This window comes from Dreissena polymorpha, chromosome 3, assembly GCF_020536995.1.
Source record: "Dreissena polymorpha isolate Duluth1 chromosome 3, UMN_Dpol_1.0, whole genome shotgun sequence".
In the NCBI taxonomy this organism is placed as follows: Eukaryota; Metazoa; Mollusca; class Bivalvia; order Myida; family Dreissenidae; genus Dreissena; species Dreissena polymorpha.
In genome coordinates, this window is record NC_068357.1 from 68,043,658 (window position 1) to 68,064,896 (window position 21,239).

General features: G+C 34.1%; 2 protein-coding genes across 2 annotated transcripts; one reads left to right on the forward strand and one right to left on the reverse strand.

Moving 5' to 3' along the window:
- Nucleotides 1-1,178: 1,178 nt before the first annotated feature.
- Nucleotides 1,179-5,656, forward strand: LOC127871158 (rRNA-processing protein FCF1 homolog). Its single transcript, XM_052413888.1, has 4 exons — nt 1,179-1,243; nt 1,626-1,713; nt 4,731-4,825; nt 5,608-5,656. Exons 1-4 carry the CDS (start codon nt 1,197-1,199, stop codon nt 5,654-5,656), a joined length of 279 nt encoding a protein of 92 aa, XP_052269848.1. The 5' UTR covers nt 1,179-1,196.
- Nucleotides 5,657-6,036: 380 nt separating this feature from the next.
- LOC127873636 (uncharacterized) lies at nt 6,037-8,809 on the reverse strand. Its single transcript, XM_052417524.1, has 5 exons — nt 8,772-8,809; nt 8,256-8,345; nt 7,874-8,123; nt 7,466-7,620; nt 6,037-7,019 (listed from the first exon to the last, which is right to left on the reverse strand). The coding sequence occupies exons 1-5, from the start codon at nt 8,806-8,808 to the stop codon at nt 6,688-6,690; spliced, it is 864 nt and encodes a 287-aa protein (XP_052273484.1). The 5' UTR covers nt 8,809; the 3' UTR covers nt 6,037-6,687.
- Between the last annotated feature and the right edge of the window lie 12,430 nt (nt 8,810-21,239).

Sequence of the window (21,239 nt, forward strand, 5' to 3'; positions counted from 1 at the left end):
ATTGCATACACAAATCACACATACCAAATAAATTAAAGCAACATTGAAAACAATATGTTTTGTTCATTCGACATCGACAAAATAATTCGATTATTTCATACGACGTCATATAGTTCAAGGTTGTGTTTCACATATGCCTCACTCGGTCATCATCAGAAATGACGAGGCACTTTTCGATTTAAAATGTGCTTAAACAGTGGATTAATGCAAATTTTTAATGAAGCCGCGCAAAGTAAGAAATGAGGAATTATTCGGGAATCTACTGGTCGTGACGAATAAATATATCGTCAGAATAAGTGATTGTTGTCATAGATGTTTCTTTCGTACAGGTCTATCTTAATTATTCTTATTTCGTTCCAACTAAATTATCTAGAAATTAATACTGCCAACATATTGTCACTGAAGTATTTCAAGCATACAGCATAAACAATTATATTTACAGCATAGTATTTTGAAAGTGTTGAGTAAATAACCTTAACTTCAATTTTCAATTTAGTCAATTTACCAAAACGTGAAAAGGCCCCTTTAAACGATTGTACTAAAGGTTATAAAAATTGGGTCACAAATATTAAGAACATGTTAAATAATTATGGATTCGGTAATGTATTTGGAAATCCAAACGTTGTTCAAGTAAAAAGTTTTGTTAGAGAGTTCAAACGTGGACTTATTGATAATTTTAAACAGAAGTAGTATGGTAAAATGAATAGCACTTCTGTACTAGATATGTATACAGTTTATTAATCATCTTTGGAATACGAAGAATATTTAGACTTACTTACTAGACGTTTGCGATTATTTGTTTGTTAAATTAAGAGTCTCTGCACATTCGTTGATCACCCCTCGATATACCTTATGTGTTTTCCATATACTGTTGTTTTTTGGCATTTGTAATTTGTATCTTACTTTTATGTTACATTATGTTATGTTGTTATTCGTATTCACGTGACAAAAAAATTATTTGCATGTTCTAGTATAAAGACGATGTACTATTGTATAAGTATGTCCGTCTGTCTGTCTGTCTGCCTGCCTGTCTGTCTGTCTGTCTGTCTGTGTGTCTGTCTGTCTGTCTGTCTGTCTGTCTGTCTGTCTGTCTGTCTGTCTGTCTGTCTGTCTGTCTGTCTGTCTGTCTGTCTGTCTGTCTGTCTGTCTGTCTGTCTGTCTGTCTGTCTGTCTGTCTGTCTGTCTGTCTGTCTTTAATGGCAGAAATGGAGAAGCTAGGCTCAAAATACCAAGTTGCAAGGAGGTAAAGCTAATTGCATACAGCATATGATTTATCTACTTACAGTATTTACTTGTTAGGAGTTGTGTATTTTAATTTAACATGTTTATTTCTGTCATTCGCCATATAAACAACTGGCAACAAGTTTGTGTTGTTGCCAATAGAAAACTTTGTAGCTAAAAAGTGTTCTTCATTTTACTTCATACAGTACCGGGCCAATGTGATAATGCTTATGCTGAACAAAACATTTTCCTAATGATAATTTTGAGCAAAACACTGCAAAGATTCCTTCTAGTAAATGATATCTTTATTAAATGGAATCCAAACGTTCGAATGTATTTTACATACCATGTTGATAGTTAGCCAGTTAGCACAATATTTCAAAGCATATCACTGGTAGATTCAGAATAGCCAAGGATGAGAGGTTCGTGAGGTTGCCATGTCTATACAAAGGAACATATGTGGATGACTGTATTGTTCAACGTGTAACTCAGGTAAGTTAAGAAATGTTTTAATTAACGTAATTGTTAGAGCTGAATTTTTTTTAAAGATAATTTAGTATTCTTAGAGCTGAAATATTTTATCCATGTTATTTAGTATTCTTAGAGCTGAAATGATTTTATTGATGTTATTTTGTATTCTTAGAGCTGAGTATTCTTAAAGAAGAAATAATTTTATGCATGTAATTGTGTTTTCTTAGAGTTGAAATGATTTTATTCATGTAATAAAGTATTCTAAGAGCTGAAATGATTTTATTCATGTAATTAAGTATTCTTAGAGCTGAAATGATTTTATTCGTGCAATTTGGTATTCTTAGAACTGAAATGATTTTTAGCTCTACTGGCCGAAGGCCTGAAGAGCTTATGTCATGGCGTGGTTTCCGTCGTCCGTGCGTGCTTGCGCGCGTGCGTGCGTTAGACTTTTTCTTGTGTACGCGACAAAGTCCACATTTTTCATCCGATTCTTTTCAAACTTGTTCAGTGTCTTAATATTAATGAGGACTCGAACCCTTTTGAAAATAGGTTACATCAGAGTAAAAAGTCCAGAATTATCTCCCCTTGAATTTGAGAAAATTGTGAAATAAGGCTTGTTTACGCAATTAAGTCCACAGTTTTCATCCAATTATTTTCCAACTTGCACAGTGTCTTTATCTGAATGATGAGTCAAACCTTATTGAAAATGAGCAATATCGGAGTTATAAGTCCAGAATTATCTCCCCTTGAATTTGAGAAAAAAATGAAAATTCAGTTTTTTTATGTGATAAAGTCCATAATATTCATCCAATTCTTGGCAAACTTGCACAGTGTCTTTGTATCAATGATGACTCAAACCCTTTTTATGCCCCCTTTCGAAGAAGAGGGGGTATATTGTTTTGCACATGTCGGTCCGTCGGTCCGTCCGTCCACCAGATGGTTTGTCCGTCCGTCCACCAGATGGTTTCCGGATGATAACTCAAGAACGCTTAGGCCTAGGATCTTGAAACTTCATAGGTACATTGATCATAAATGGCAGATGACCCTTATTGATTTTTCAGGTCACTAGGTCAAAGGTCAAGGTCACAGTGACTCTAAACCGTGAAACGGTTTCCGGATGATAACTCAAGAAAGCTTAAGCCTAGGATCATGAAACTTCATAGGTACATTGATCATGACTGGCAGATGACCCCTATTGATTTTCAGGTCACTAGGTCAAAGGTCAAGGTCACAGTGACTCGAAACAGTAACATGGTTTCCGGATGATAACTCAAGAATGCTTACGCCTAGGATCATGAAACTTCAAAGGAACATTGATCTTGACTGGCAGATCACCCCTATAGATTTTCTTTCCAGGTCACTAGGTCAAAGGTCAAGGTCACAGTGACTCGAAACAGTAAAATAGTTTCCATATGATAACTCAAGAATGCTTACGCCTAGGATCATAAAACTTCATAGGTACATTGATAATGACTGGCAGATGACCCATATTGATTTTCAGGTCACTAGGTCAAAGGTCAAGGTCAGAGTGACTCGAAACAGTAAAATGGTTTCCGGATAATAACTCAAGAATGCTTACGCCTTGGATCATGAAACTTCATAGGTACATTGATCATGACTGGCAGATGACCTTGATTAATTTTCAGGTCACTAGGTCAAAGGTCAAGGTCACAGTGACTCGAAACAGTAAAATTGTTTCCTGATGATAACTCAAGAATAATTAGGCCTAGCATCATGAAACTAAATAGGTAAATTGATCTTGACTGGCAGCTGACCCCTATTGATTTTCAGGTCACTAGGTCAAAGGTCAAGATCACAGTGACAAAAAACGTGTGCACACAATGGCTGCCACTACAAATGACAGCCCATATTTCATTCATTGTATGTGTGTGTTCAAAAACTTTAACCTTGGTTAACGTTCCTTGATTAAAGTTTGATAACATTTGAAATATTGAAGATAGCAACTTCATATTTGGCATGCATGTGAATCTCACTTAGCTGCACATTTTGAGTAGTAAAAAGACAAGGTCATCCTTCAAGGTCAAAGGTCAAATATCATTGTATTTTTCTTTCCTAAAACTTTAACCCATTTATGCCTCGTGGACTCTTACATCCAGCTAAATTGGAGCAATTTATCATGACTGGCAGATGACCCCTTTTGAGTTTCAGGTCACTAGGTCAAAGGTCAAGGTCACAGTGACAAAAAAACGTATTCACACAATGGCTTCCACTACAACTGACAGCCCATATGGGGGGACTGCATGTTTTACAAACAACCCTTGTTTAAAAAGAGCAATATCAAAGCAATAAGTCCAGAATTACTTCCCCTTGAATATGAGAAAATTTTGAAATCCCGCTTGTTTACGCAATTGATTCCACAGTTTTCAATTATTACCAAATTTGCACAGTATCTTTATATCAATGAGAACCTGAACCCTATTGACTATGAGCAGTATCGGAGAAATAATTACACAATAATCTCCCCTTGAATTTGAGAAAATTCTCCTTGTTTGCGCGATTAAGTACACAGTTTCCATCTTGTTCTTTCCGCATGTGCACAGTGTTTATAGCAGTAGAGCGATTCAGGTCCTCATGGGCCTCTTGTTGTTCATGTTATAAAGTTTTCTTAGAGATGAAATGATTTTATTATGTTATTTTGTATTCTTAAAGCTGAAATGTTTTTAGTCATGTAATTGAGTGTTCCTTGAGATGAAATGATTTTATTCATGTAATTGAGTATTCTTGGAGATGAAATGATTTTATTCGTGTCATTGAGTATTCTTAGAGCTGAAATGATTTTATAATAGTAGGACAGGGGAGCGAGGAGAAGAGTGTCAATACATAACCAGTGTACTTTGAAACTGTAAGGCCCTTATGTAGTATAATAATGAAGATATGATTTAAGAGCTTATTGCTGCAATTATTATACTATAGTGGTTTTTTCCCATCACATAGCTTTCATGTGCTATGAAAATATCATCAAAGTTCGTTCTTACAACTGGGGTACATGAATTGTTATACTCTGGCTGTTTTTCCAGCACAAGTGTTACATCGCTGCCACCTGTAATAAGGACCTCAAGAGACGCATACGGAAGGTGCCAGGTGTACCCATCATGTACTTACAGCAACACAGGTGGTGTGATACTCTATGTCCAGTATTAAATAAATTATAAAGTTGATGAATTAACAACATTTTACGGGTAGCTAATTTTGTTGTGAATTTGCATTATGTTCTTAATTTAGAATCCTTAAATCAAGTGTGTGATTTCTGCCTCTTTACAAATGAATTCCTCAATCTGAATGCAAAGCGTAATTTTTTTCGCTGGCTTTATTTTAAAATGAAGAGTAAGATTGACCATGTCATGGGAATTATGGTATTTTATGTTGCAAGATGTGTTTCTAAATGAACCTCATGGCGTTTGTAGTGCAATTAATTAATTAAGTTACCATATGTTGGTCATAACATATTTATATTAATCCAAATTTCCTTCAACTATGCTTCATCTATGAATATAATCATTCACTCAATGGATTTTGCATTTGGGTGTACTTTTTTATTTTATTGAATGCACCTTTTTGTAGTAAGATTTTCTTAAATACTAAGCATTAATCACTCCACAAACTATTCTCATAGTTTTGTTACCTCATTAAATCTAATATCAGTCGATAATTTGAACAGACTTGAAGAAGTTCAGCTCAAATTGTAACTTGTGCTTTAAAGATTTCAGAGCAATCCATTTGTAATCGAGAATGTGCCAACATTTTTACAAATCTTGTCAACAAGTAATGGCATGATTTCCAACCTTATAAATAACAGAATAACAGAAGCCTAACTATGTTAGATAATTGAAATGTCTGTTTACACTTGGCAGGAAATGAATCCAATCGCTATTCACATGTGTCGTTCTATTACAGATACTCGATTGAACGGATGCGAGATGCATATGGCGCCCATAAGACTTGATATGACGTGAGCATGTTTCTCATTGATATTGTTCGTTTGATCTGTGTCAATATAAAAAAAATAAATATAATTACGAGCACGTATTAGCTTATATATTAACTTCAGTCTTACTGTTTATACTGTCCATGAACTATGATGTTTTGTTATTACATTTACACTAATATTTTTTCACATGGAAGTTGGCTTAACTGTTTGTGAAGAACATGTTTAAATGAATGGAGAACATAGCACAAATAACTAGGAAAAAAGGTCTTTAATAATGCACAAGTACCACAACATGTGCTTACCTAGATGAACAAAGTTCATCATTTTGACAAAAAAATGTACACCGAAGTTAAAAAAGTGTTGGTAACACATGCAGCCATTTACTTTCAGTGCCGGTGTGTGTGGGGGGGATGCCTTATTGTGTTAATGTATATTGAAATACAGCATTTTAACATGTATTAACGTGCTTTAAAATGTAGTATTTCAAGCAAGATTTAGTAATTTTTTACACAGGCGTCTTTGTCCAATTATTTTTAAAATAAATGTTTAACAATTTATTATGAACAAATAACGTTCTTATCATTTACCAACAAAATATTCAGGAATACAGTAGTTTTATAGTTCGTATAGTTCATACAAATCTTGATTGTTAAAAATCCGTTTTATAGTGACTGAATACATTTATCTGCATTAATTCCTTCGAACTTTGGTGTCTCTTCATCTCAAGGATTTCAGCTATTTCTTGATTTCGAAACTCCGCACCGTAAACTCTAATTTCCAAGGATTAGCACACTAAGCGAGACAAATGTGTACACTTTCATGTATGTATAAGATAATGTCGGTGGAAACTATTTGAGAAAACAATTTCTAGATAGACAGTGTATGTTCAAACCACGTAAAACACCGAAATCCGTTAACTCATCGGCAATCATAACTGAAACAAAACGCTATAAAAAAATATCCAAGTGCTTTCCTGACATCAATTTAACACTCGCCGCTCCCTGGACGCAAACGCAGCTTACTCTTATTAAGCGGCAATCCAGGGCTCAACGTGACAGACTCTTGCACAACTTAAACAAATTATGCAGTTTATTAATTGCACGTTCACGCGATGTCGCAAGTTTATACACGGCGTCATTCTTGACGTTTATGAAGGACGGTGTTTCTGTGGGCTGCTGATTTTTTGTGATGATCAGAAAGTATTTTCCTTGAAGTATTGCTGGCTCTGGTCTGTGGCGATCCTTTTCAATGTACAGGTTGACCTTTTCGTCCAGCACTTGTAAGGTTGAAGACTTCAAGTCAAGCTTGTTTAAGAGAATTTCCAGGTCCGAGTAAATAGCTGAGGGTATGTTCACGTATTTCACTCGGCCAAAATATACTGAAATCAGGAGAGTGATGGCATTTATTGTATGTTTCTAACATTATACTCACAAACACCATAACACTTAACACTCCGAAAGCAGAGGGTTTACCTCTGCGAATGCAGCTTATTTTCACTCATGCAACTCTTGTGTTAGAGAAAACAATGTTGCAATATCCCTACATTCCAATACTATAAACAAGTATCCTCACAATCATAAATTCATGCTGAAGTATTGAGCACAACTTCCATGTAATGATTTGTCATTAGCCACTTGAGACATAAGAAAATTTCGTGCAAACCCTCTCAGAACTGTAAGCATACACAAACTTGCCAACAAACAAACCAGTTTATAAAGAAGAAAAACACGATGTAAGCGTATCATAAACACATCACGTTTTAAGACAAAGATAATCTATGAAACCATTGACCAACACAAACAGAGTCTATAAAAATAATCAAACCTTTCTTTGTTAGACAGGCCTGATTCAGGAGTTTAGGGGACTTAAAGAGAGCAGTAACTCGCAGGGCCTTCCAGAACTTGTCGTTGTTCGCTTGGTGGTAGGGACACGGCAGATCCGTTCGTTTATAGATTGTAGTAATGTCGTCTCGGCAACACCTGTGTCAATTTTACTTTACAGAGTACATTTAACCAAGATCTTGCATTTTCAGGAAAAAAAAACTATTGATATTCTTTTTTTCGCATAATGCTATTCTTTAAGTCTTAACACGTTTTGTAATTATATTGACACGCGCAAAGGTATGTTAAATTTAATGTACGAGTTGATTTGTAATTTTGTCAACTTGCATATTGCATATTGCATAACTTGCATGCATATTACGTTCAACAAATTCAGAAATAAAATACTGACGTGTAGTCTTTGTCCGGTTTCCCTGAATGCACTTTTGTTTTCGTCATCGTAATTTCGCAGCAAGTTTCAAACTCAGGTTGGTAATTGGTGTACACACCACAACACGTGTGCCCTTCTTGTAGGTCTTTACCAATTGAGCACATGTGCATCAAGAGTGGCGACAAAATGATGCTGGTAGTTTGATTGTAGTCAGTTGTTGCAGAGGGCAATGTTGTCGTTGCGATCGTTGTCGTTTTTTGTTTAACTACACCTGTCAACAAAAATTAAAACAGTGTATAAATTATGTTTTATTATACAAAAGGTGTTGCTATCTGCCTTGCTGAATAAAAACTTGAGACAATCGTACTGACACGAAATTCACACACGTGTTCGGAAAACCCACCCTTCACACATGTCTCATTGGCGTTGTCGTACTGTGCAATATGTCCGGTCTTCTCATCTTGGCATGAGAACAAGGCAGCGCTGCAGCCGCCTAATAACATGAAAACGTTACATCAAGAAATGCTACTATTAAAGCCACATACATGTACATACTCAAAATCAACGAATATTTCATAAAATAAAGTTAACCGATAATAATCAGTGTTCCTTACAACACTAGCCTAAATGTCAAAGTTAGATATGGTAACAAAGATTTAACGAGAAACAAAATGCTCGTTTTTAGTTTTTGGGTGTCAATATATTTCATGTGAATTTTCCGCGACGATATCCGAACATTTACGAGCGAACGCGAGATCGGCTTCGGGCAGCTAATGAAAACTACGTCGTGCTTCCAATAACTAATGCTTAAGCCTGACCATAGCTTGTATGATTTCAAGATAAAGAGAACATACATTAATTTGCTTAATTGGTCACGTCGCTTAGTATGTAACTTTCCAAATAATCACAAAGTCAATACCTATAAAAATGAACAATATCGAAACAAGCATGCTCATCTTGTAGACCTTAAACGCCAAATACTGTTACATATGATAGCGCTACGTATTTATTACTATCTGTTATTGGTATGTTGAACACTATAGTCAGGAAATTACAACAGCGAATTTAAATAACCAGCAACAAATTACATGGATTTTACGTCAGTCAAAAATGTGAAAATCGCTTATTTACTCACATTAAATTTCCCATGTGTTATCCTTGTATTAAACTCTACGTTAAAATTGAACTGGGTCGTTACTTGTATACTTGAAGTGTTAAATCATTGTTATTCAGTCAGTTGAGATTTAGGTTTAATTACCTTGTTTACTACAAGGAAAAAAACCTACAAGTCATTACGTTTTATATGTTGATATACAGAAGCGTGGGTGTGCCCATTGTTTTCTTAAACAGTAACCAGGTTCAGCACATACTACTAGTATATTTGCTTTCGCTCAAAGACGAGTGTAGGAAGTTGTTGGGAACGCCACGAAGAAAACAGAGCAGGACCTCGTTGCTATGGTTTATTTCTTATAGAAGTAAAAGCAACAACATTTGTATTCTTACGACTACAGACGTTATCCAAAAACTGACTATTTTGATTCATTTTTACAGATTGTTTCATGAAAGCTACACATCTTATGTACTTGTAATTTGGACCGATTCAACCATTAAAGTGATATTATGGGCATCTATGAGTTTATAGGTGTCTATCGCAACCGTTGTTTATTTTTGGTGTTTTCACTTCATATACACTTATATTTGTTAATGCAGCATCAACATACTAAAACAATATACCGGAAAGAGAAAAATAATGCATTTCAATATCAACCGTACTTTCGTTTGACAACTGATCATGCATGTACGATTTAAACCTAAATTTAGTTTTAGTGCAGATTCGTTCATACGACACAAAGACAAATTTTTGTTTTACGGATCATTTCGGCTTACAGGACTGGGTGGATCACGTAAGAATATCGAATATAAAATATATTTTTATACACAACTGGTAGCAAGATGAATTGCAGATAATTGATCAGTGACCACATTTTAACTAACTCTTTTGACCTGTTAATTCTTTTCAGCTCAATTCAACAGTGCAAAATGCCTATTTTATCACTTTAAGTTGCATAATCCTCATATCTCAAATTAAAATAAAATACCCGAAATTGTGGAGCTTTTTAGTTGTAAGCGTTAGCTCACAACTAATGTAGAGAGGCAGTTTTGCAAGTCAGTCTGCCGTTAGCTACGCTAGGAACGATAACTGCAAGTCAGTCTGCTGTTAGCTACGCAAGGAACGATAACCACTGCCTGTTTATACTTCACCACTGGTACTCTGCAGCAGACAGCCTGTATGTAAACAACAGGTTTAAGAGCTTGTGCGACGATATTGGCCAGTCTAGTGTTTATAACAGCTTGTGCGACGACATTGGCTAGTTTGTCATTGAAATCTGTACATATTGGCTGCTTTCAGGTAAAATGAGGCTTAATGCTGCATTAAAAGTCTTTCATGTGGGCAAAAGTGTTGCTAAATAATATAAAGAAAATAGATAAAGTATAACATACACATAACACAACATGTACATGATTATATGCTTGTTATTCTTTAGCAAGGCAACCAAAATTCTAAACATGGTTGCCAGTGCAGCAACCAATTGTGAAAAAAGAGACATATTGTTGTTATTTTGTCTAAGTTATCTCTATAACATAAATATGAGGATAAACAGTGCGCACACATCTCGACCTGTGCTTTAAGACACACTATTTATAAATTTGAATGGGTTGTGTTCATTTCAAACATGCGATATAAAATTTTATAACATAATTTTGAAAACTGAGTTGCGTCTAAGATTATGCAATAGCGAACAACTTCAGTGCCTTCAGCGCTTTGATTTAGTATAAGCCGTAAGCATAAACCCTTTCTAACAAAAATGACGTTTTTGAACTTCGCGTGTATCTAGAAAAAAATGTTGCTAAAGTTACGAATTATAAATAAGCATTCGAACTGTATTACCTGTTTTATGTTTTGACAGCGGTGAGCTATGACATTTTTTCGCAAAATATTTAACTCAAAAACTAGTTTTGCTTGGTCGAGGAAACTTTATAAACATATCAATCTGGGTATTCGTTCCCACATCAGACCCCATTTTATCAAACAATAACTTATGGCACTTGTAACGCATATAACTCGATAGGTATTGCTGCTAGAGTGATGAAACTTCAGGTTCAAAATAATCAGAATGAATATTGTGTGATATTCACGTGCATGCGTTTTTATTGTTATTTTCTTGGATTATTGGAAAGCCACTACAAAACAAGCTGTTTTTGATCCCACTTATGTGTTTGAACGAAACACAGTTTTAAGGTAAATTTAATAAGTGTTTCGGTTGAACGTTAAAATAAACACCAACATCAAGTGCCACATAACCAAATACTTCATGTATGAGTTTTGACAGAGAAATGCCAATTTTCACTTCGTTCTTGAAGGTTAAACATGCGTTTCTATTGCATCGTAGCATTTAATAAATGCAAGCGTATTTGAAATTTCATTACTCTTATATATTCAAACTGCTCTTCAATAAAATCTTAAAATTTTTACGAAACCGGAAGTTTCGTCAAAATTATACCTTATTTCCGTGTATTAATAAACAAAGATAATAAGGTGGTGAAGTTGAGAATGTGATGGTTTACACCAGTATACTAGGAGCTCGAGTGGTTGGTGAAGTTGATAATGTGATGGTTTACACCATTATACTAGGAGCTCGAGTGGTTAAGGCAATGAAATGCTTATTCATTGGGTTTCGCCCAGCGTGAGCTCGAATCTCATTCTTGTCAGTAAATAATTTCGATGTTCTTAATTCAGTCAATGAAGATTCAAGTTATAGACCAATCTAGCTTTTGTCATTACTCCTCTTTAATCATAAACTTATGTTTTGTTAGGATAGACATGTTTTCTCACTAGTATGTTAATCATTATATTTTAAAGCCGGTTCAAACGTTTTAAGGTGTATATGGTTGTTCTGTAACGAAATAAAATCGAAGCTAAGGAAGCATCTAGAAAGCCACAGTCTCGTGCAAGTTTTTATGGAAAAACGATTTTATGGTAGTTACGATAATGATGTATAATATTTAGAATTTATTTGCCATACAACGATCCAAAAAAGCAGCAATTCTAGTTTTTAAGACTTCATTTTATTACTTCATTGTCTGTTGGTCATTTATTTCCCTGTAAGTTAGTCATTACACAATTTTCATTGGGATCCCATTTAGGTTTATATATATATGTATATATACATACATACCTATATGCATACATACATACATACATACATACATACATACATACATATACGTACGTACGTGCGTGCGTGCGTGCGTGCGTGCGTGCCTGCGTGCGTGCGTGCGTGCGTGCGTGCGTGCGTGCGTGCGTGCGTACATACATACATACATACATACATACATACATACATACATACATACATACATACATACATACATACATACATACATAACATACATACATACATACATACATACATACATACATACATACATACATACATACATACATACATACATACATACATACATACATACATACATACATACATATATATATATATATATATATATATATATATATATATATATATATATATATATATATATATATATATATATATATATATATACATATATAATAAAAATTAAAACACGTGTCTGGGATTTTAAATATATATTGATTTAGCCAACGCGTTTCTCACAGCTCATCAGGGCATAATATAATAATCTGATGAGCTTTGCGAAACGCTGGCTATATCAATATATATTTAAAATTCTAGACACGTGTTTTTACTTTAATTATATAATATTCACAATATGGATAATTACATTTTACGTATATACGTATTTTACGTATTAATCTCAAGAACCAATAGTATCCAAATGTAACCTAGATGCGCCCTTTGTGGTTATATTATTGAAGGGAATTCTTTCCAACACAGAAAAACTAGAAAAAATACAGTTCAGAGCCCTTAGAATTGTTTTTAATGACTATGAATCTAGTTATGATACACTACTAAAAAAGGTTAACAGTACTACTCTTCACTTAAACAGGTTACGCCTCATTGCGTCAGAAACATTTAAATGTATACACACTCTTTCCCCAGAATATCTTCAATCCTTGGTTAAAGATAAATCCTCTACCTATAATTTCAGATATTCAAACATCCTTGAGACACCACAAGTAAGAACAACAAGGTATGGCAAAAATTCCTTTCGTTTTGAGGCTGTACAGGTGTGGAACAGCCTCCCAGAGGATATTCGCACAGTCGACAAATATAAAGACTTTGTACGGCTGATCCGCACCTGGACAGGCTCAAAATGTAAATGCGCCATGTGTGAGTAACCTGCTTCTCACATTTTTTGCTTGCTTGCTTGTTTTTTGCTGTCCTGCTTATATTATTTATTTATCTGTCAGTTAACCCCTTGTTAAATTATCCTTGTATATAGTGTATATGAGTTTCTTGTGTGTTTAAAAAAATAAAAATAAAATAAAAATAAACATGTATATATGTGTATATATGTGCTATGTAGATGTTTTTTTCATGTGATTAAATATGCTTTTTTATACTCCCTTCTTGTGTGTTTTAAAATGTTATAAACATGTATATATGCGTATATATGTGCTATTTATTTGTTGTACTATGTAGTTATTGTGCATGTGCTTATATGTGCTTTTAAACATGAATTGTGTGCTATACTTGTTTGAATATCTTAAATTTTAATATAGGTCTGCAATGCTTTGTTTGTACAAATTATAAGTGTATAACATATGTGTTAATTATGAACTGATGTAAAACAGCTCCAATATAGTTCTTAGGTATATTTCCCTTTGTCATATCTATGTGTAACTTACAAAATATTATGCTTTTAATGAACATTTTTTACTAAATTTTGTGTTTTATATGCTCTAATTATGTCCTTGTAGTATAAATGCTTATATAATATGCTTAATCTTTCTTTCTTTCAGCTCAATATACACTTGTTATATATATACAATTGTTTTGTCGGGAAATAGCTCATGAGCTAATGTTTATTGTTATTCACATCCGACGTTAAATAAAGATTCTTGTAGCTATAAAGATTCTTGTATAAGAGAACATTTATAGCATGCATCAATAAACGTAACGTCATTTAGTTTCTATGATTGTTGTTCACAATGAAAATGACGTCATTTGCAAAATATTATGAATGAAAACGACGTCATATGTTTGTGCCATTTAATGACGTCACTAAATAGTGAACTTTGTACTATGAAGGGCGGAGTATTGAACATTCTAACACGGCACGCGACTTGTTTTCTATAGACAACGACGGAAATCAAGTGTGGAATATTCTGCAATAAATTATGGGCGGAGCTTAATGTTTCGAAAATAGTTCCGAATAAATTAAGAAAATACTGCAGTTAGATCTAAATGCACGTGCAAAAACCCGCTCTAAAAGAAATGTAATAAATGTAGCATGTATATACAAATTGTATATTTGGTAATAAGTGGCATAACCACGCCTGCAAAGAATGCTATTTGTTAAGAAACGTAATTAAGAAAACATTTATAGCATGTCAGTTTTTCAGTAGAATCAATAAACGTGACGTCATTTAGTTTCTACGATTGTTGTTCTCAATGAAAGTCACGTCATTTGCAAAATATTTATGAATGAAAACGACGTCATATGTTTGTACAATTCAATGACGTCACTAAATAGTGAACTTTGTACTATGAAGGGCGGAGTATTGAAAAATATAGTTCACGTCCAAAAGCTTGAATAAATCAAACAGAATCGTGTTAGAATCGAAATAATATTTTTCTATGATGGTTTGTTGTCGAATAACCCACAGTAAGGAGTATAGATGCGTGTTATCAAATTACTCGTGCTCTCGTGCTTCGCACTCGTGATTTAATTCCTACGCATCTATACTCCTTACTGTGGGTTATTCGACAACAAACCATGATAAAAAAATATTATTTCTTAATTAAATTTCATTTAATATTTATTGACGTCATAACGTCATAATTGATATGACGTTATCCCCATCACATTTTGACGTTGTAATATATTGTATTATGCCCTGATGAGCTGTGCGAAACGCGTTGGCTATATCAATTTAGCCCATCTTCACCGCGGCATTGACGGTATAACACCCCCATTGAATAAACTAGCCTCTATCCCACATTGTTGAATAAACCTGTCGCGTGCACGGACTATTTTTTATTCTACAACTAAATTTTTTTTCATAAGAAATCTTTAGAGTCGAGAAAACTTTAGCTTTAAAACTATACGACCTTCAACACGAAACTAGATCTAGTATGCGATGTCTGGGAATAAAACATTAAAGACGCATATTTTTTTTTCGTGTTTATCAATAATGTATCCTGGATGTAATTATGAAAAAGTGCATATTCTATGGACTACTTATCTCGGATGGAACCGATGAGACGAAGGATTTAGATCTACATGTAGATCTAGCTTATTCGTGTTATTGATTTTCAGAATGTGTGTGCCTATTTTGATGTGAAAGTGTGTGTGTAGAACATACTGATGGGTGTGTATCTTGGTTCAGTAGTATATTCGAATTGTTTTGCGTTTGGATGTAAGTCAACGTAAGGGTATTTTCTTTGATGAATAAACTGTGTCTTTGTAATTTTATCAAAGAAAGTCTATTCAGTAAGAATAACCCGTTTGCAACAAGTATTCCAAAGCTTAATAGCATTATTACGGATTATCTTGTGTTTGGGTCACAAGATCTAGACGCCATCAAAATCTCCAGCGTCCATGGAAAAATAGGCGAGTATAGTTTTTTATATAATTTATGTTTAGAACTACTCTGTGTGTAAATCTAAATGTACATGATGTTGAAATCGACATCATTTTGTCAGGAGCAATCGCCGCCATATTAGATTTTGATCATTTTCTTTCGAAATTAAAATGAATTATATTAAATTAAAATATTCTTTCGCGGTCGTAATGTGTTACAATTTGCATGCTGCGTAAAATTGAATCGAGGCATATGCCCAGTGGGCATCCAACGTTGCTGCAACGTTGTATTTAGGTTGCATTCGAACGTTGCAGTTTGGTTGTACCAATGGTCTATATAAAAATTTATATATATATATATATATATATATATATATATATATATCTCTCATCCGCAGACACCTACACACGCTGCACACGTCTGATCGAATGAAGGAAATGTTCCCTGAGCCCCCATTAGTAGCCTCTATAAGGGATTGCAACTTTCAAGACATCCTAGTACACAAGAAACACAATATGATGTTCTTCCGGAAGCCCAACATGAGCGGGCCCTGTCATTTGCCCGTAAATGATGACGGCGTACTACTTCACAGATAACAGCGGCAGGAAGTACAGAGTGAGGAACAATGTGGATTGCAAATCACCCAATGTTGTGTACGCGGTCAACTGTCGTCGCTGTCGAAGGTACGTGTATGTGGGAGAGACCGGCGGAACTCTGTACCAGCGACATCTGTTGAATCTGTCGCGTATTCGCACACAACACAGTGACCCGGTAGCTGAACATGTCTATACGGACGGACACTCCATAGATGATTTACAAATAATGGGACTTGAAAAACTCAGCGGGTCGGACGAGTACCGCAAGACCATGGAGCAATTGTGGAAGACAAAACTAAGAACATACCCAGAGGGGGTTATCACGTGATAGTCAAGATGGCGACGTCCATACCGAGACAGTTATTTTTCGCCGTTTTATACCCTTTATTACTTCTGTTTATTTTTTAAATGACGCTCACTTTCCAGCCATATCAGTAAAAAGGTGATAAGCGTTTATTTCGTATTAAAATTCGCTGTATATCTCGACTTTACTCCCCGCAAATTTTCTTAGTGGAGCCCTAATTAGGTCATCCCGCTAAGAAATTTCGCACCGAGTAAAGTCGAGATATAGAGCGAATATTACTATGAAATAAAAGCCAGTAACTTTCTTCCTTATATGGCTGGAAAGTGAGCGGAATAAAGAATAATAATGCAAGTAATACAGGGTATAAAACGACGAAAAATACCTGCCTCGGCATGGACGTCGCCATCTTGTTTGTCACGTGATTACCCCCTCTGATACCGACCAAATGGCATCAATGAACAGGAATAAACATTCAACAAAGGGCGCGAAAACGACGTTGACGCCGAAAATGCATAACGTCATATCCGTTTATAATGAAACATCTTGAAATAAAACATGGCCGCTGATGAAGACCGTGAGGTCGAAAGCTTCGGCATAAAATAAATACAGCGTTTTTGTTTAAATAATACAAGGCTATATATATATATATATATATATATATATATATATATATATATATATATATATATCCCCTTGATGAGTGGTTTATACCTTATTACCTATATTCAGAGGGGGTAATCACGTGATGATCTTAAGGAAGTCAAGGTGGCGACGTCCGTGCCGAAACAGGAATTTTTCGCCGTTTTATACCATTTATTATTTTTATTTAATTATTTTATGCCGCTCACTTTCCAGCTATATCAGCAAGTAAGTGATTAGCGTTTATTTCGTAGTAATATTCGCTCTATATCTCGACTTTACCCTCCGCAAAATTTCTTAGCGGGAGCCTTTTGCCATGTAATTTGTGATCTTTTCTGGGTTTCACTTATTGAATTACTCCCCTGCATACAAAAAGATACATGTTTATATTTAAAATCCGTATACGAATATTCTTATTATGGTTATATAGCGGTCTGGTTTGGAGTAGACGTCTAAACCCAGTCGTGATATTTTAACCAATATAAACTAATAATCGTAAAATATACGGTATTTTACAACTTTTCTTTTCTTCATCGTCGTGGTTGACAGTCCCTATAAAACAAATGTGCATTTCTAAAAGCATACATGAATTTGAAATCATGTTAACATTGCGTGCTGCATTTTCTAGAAAGGGCATTTCCATTCCTTTAGAAATTACCCACATTTTTTCCCCAGTGATCTACGCTTTCCGTATCGCCTTTAATTGGACCTGCAAATTTCAGTTAACCTGGCCCCGTTAATCCGTCATAATTCGAGGTTTAAGTAAAAAAAATAAGCAATTCAAATGGTAGAAGATATCAAGTAAATGTTCAAGTCGGAAATAAATTAACCTTTTTTTAATAATACGCGATGTTTCTCATATTCTTTCTTTATTATAGTCTCAATTACATACAATACAACAATACAAACATTCACTTATATATATACAATAGACAATTGTATGTAACCTTTCTAAATAAGAAATATCAGAGACTTTTGCATTCTAATCATATAAAACCATATATATACATGTATAAAATCACCAGCGTTCCAACTCTGTACACAACAGTTCTATATTACATGATAAACCTAAGAGGCTGTTACTAATCCTAAACATCGAAAAAATAATTAATAAAAAAAAATAAAAATGAGTTCAAATACGAGCACTGCTGCGCAATAAAGAAATTGTTAGAAAATCGAGTACATGTATCACCCCGATCAGATCGTAGATGGCCTGATTAGTAACAACTTCTTAGAAGCCTCTAAAATACATTATTGTTACTTAAAAACAGCGAAAAGACATTATTTACAAGCATATAAAAGACGACGTTTTAAAATATCATAACAGGTTTTGGCACAACTTCTTATCATTAATGGGGTTGTGAAGAGAAAAACTAACTGATCGTTTTTAGACATAGATAGAAAGTTAGGATTTACACTTACAGTTTTGTCAAATAACATATGTCTTAAGTCATGATACAAGTAACAATCAAGAATAACATGGCTCTCATCCTCAACATTATCGCAAAAGGGGCACTTCCGGTCTAGTACGTCCAGCCGCTCATATCGCCCGGTTTCTATTCGCAGAGGTGCTACACCACAACGGAATTTACTAAATGCAGCCCGATTATACGGAGACATTATAAGCTGACAATAAGATTCCGTATTAAAACCGTCCTTAAATAGGCGATATGTACGCAACTTATTTCTGCCTCGACCGGAGGGACCCGTGACACTATTTAGAGATTGATACCAGTCTATCTTAAATTTATCAAATAAAACATTCATTATTCCATTCAATAAGGCATGTTTCGGTAAAGCTGACTCGATATTTATGTATTGTTGTAATCCATTTGTATTAAACATATCAGTGACAATATAATACCAATTTCTACAAGACCTTCCAGCTGAAGACTTAGCCCAGAGTGCAACACGCTTATTCATTCTAAAATCATGCATTGTTGATAGACGTGTCCAATACAAAGAAATTCGGAAAGTATGTTATATTGAATATAAATGCGAATGTTAACAATATGTACTGATTAATTGGAATTAATTGGGGCCCGATTCCTTTCGTTTACAAATAATGCCCTACATGTTAATTAAACGTGTGAGCAGTTTAGGATGGTTGTATGTAAATAAGATGCGTTTAATAAACATCTTAAAATCTCAATAGCAGCATGGTTGTGTCCTATTCTTTTGTGCAAACGTTTTACCTATGCAAGTGAAGCTGGTTATTGTCTGCTGTGAAACTAAACTATTTTGTTTTACTTTTCAATCATGGATACATCAGAGAAAATGCACATGCTCAACTTTTGTATTTCCCTTCTATCATTTTGTTTTTAAATATGTTTTAAATGACTAACGACCTGATTTTGGTATTTTTCTTGTTTTCTACTACATTTGCTTGCTTGTGTTTTCTTTATTTCACGTTTTTTTCACACAATTTACCATCATGAATACATATATAAAGCGTTTATAAGTCTTGCTGGATCAATGGTAAGGCTCATTAAAGTGAATCTCTTCATTAAATGGTTATGACAACAATGGGGAAAACAGATTTAGGGTTGGCAACTGTTAATCGGTAAAATATTCTTAAACTTTTTATTTTTTGATGTAAAATTACATGGTTATTATGAAATATGCATTTAAAGAAAATAAACGACTATTGATTGTTTAAAGGTTTTAAAGACATTGGTCGTTCAAAGTAAACGTCGTTAAGCCTAAACAAGTATTCCATTTTTTACAGTTACTTTTCACAAATTTGTGACGCCAAGAAATGGATTTTCTGATATCAAAAATCAATTCTTTACATCAAGAAATGAAATTATAAATATTAACACATTCCTTTAAATTATGAATGTACAATTCGTTTCTTGCTATAAAACTTGATCTTATCCAGTATATTATTTTACTTTTCTCTAATTCATAAGCTCAAGTGTTCATGTTGGACATCTATATATATTCTTTTCTTTTTACTGTATTGCTTACCAAATTCACAAATATAAAAGGATTACAAACTCTACTGTTATAGTGATTATCACTGTTTACATGACTTCCTTCATTGTGGTATCTGTCTATCTGTATGTATATGTTGTTAAATATGTATATTATCATGTCTGAAGTTTCTTTTTCTATAAGAATAGTAAGTTTGTAAAAAATGTCATCATATGTACCTGTTTGTAAATATATCATCTTGAATATAAGATTCGATATGTATATCTGTAAACTATGTATTTACTTTTGTGTTAATTTTGTGTTTCTTTAAACATATATTTAATGCACACACATACAATAATACAAGTAGGTAGGTGGTATTTTATTATTTTACTAATAATAAATAACTGTTATGTGCAAGTGGATATTAAATAAGGGACAAGTCGTTATGAAAACATAGGCGAGTAACGATATGTATATATTTGTAACAGTACGTATAATTTTATTTTGTGTGACGTTTGTGTTAACATAAAAAAACTCTTCAATATACTAAAATTAAACGGGTTTTTTTTACCTTATAAACATACACTTACACTAATATAACGTTATAGTGAGGGAAAGTAATTATGAAATTAAGGGCGAATTGTCATAAAAAAGGGGCGAGGCGTTTTTAAATTTCGGCGCAAACCAATTAGGGCGTGAGTCGTAATGCATTCTTTTTTAGTCACGCCAAACTAATATTGTAATTTGTGAATTACTCGAGGCATATACAATACAAAACTGTTTATTTTATTGTGATGGTGGCTCCAGTGATAGGTTATAAATTCAAGACGATATGCAGACTTAAAGGATATTTCGCAAAATTCGAGGACACGTAGAAACATTCTTGTTCATTGATAACTGCCCCTTCATACTTTAGTTCTGATGTAGGAAGATTTATATCAATTTCGGTAATTTGTGGTGGGAAGGTTCCTTTCTGTAGGGGGAAGGTGCCCATATAGGGACCCTTTAGTAATAAAAAATCCCGGCTTCAGCTGATATTTTAAGTCCATACATGCCTACATCCCAATACATTTTGGTGGAATAGTCCTGCTTTGGGGATGTTTGTTCTACTGTCGCAACATTTAATAATGTGTCCCAAAAGTTGCAATTCAAGCTGTATTTGTCTAAAGCTTTTCA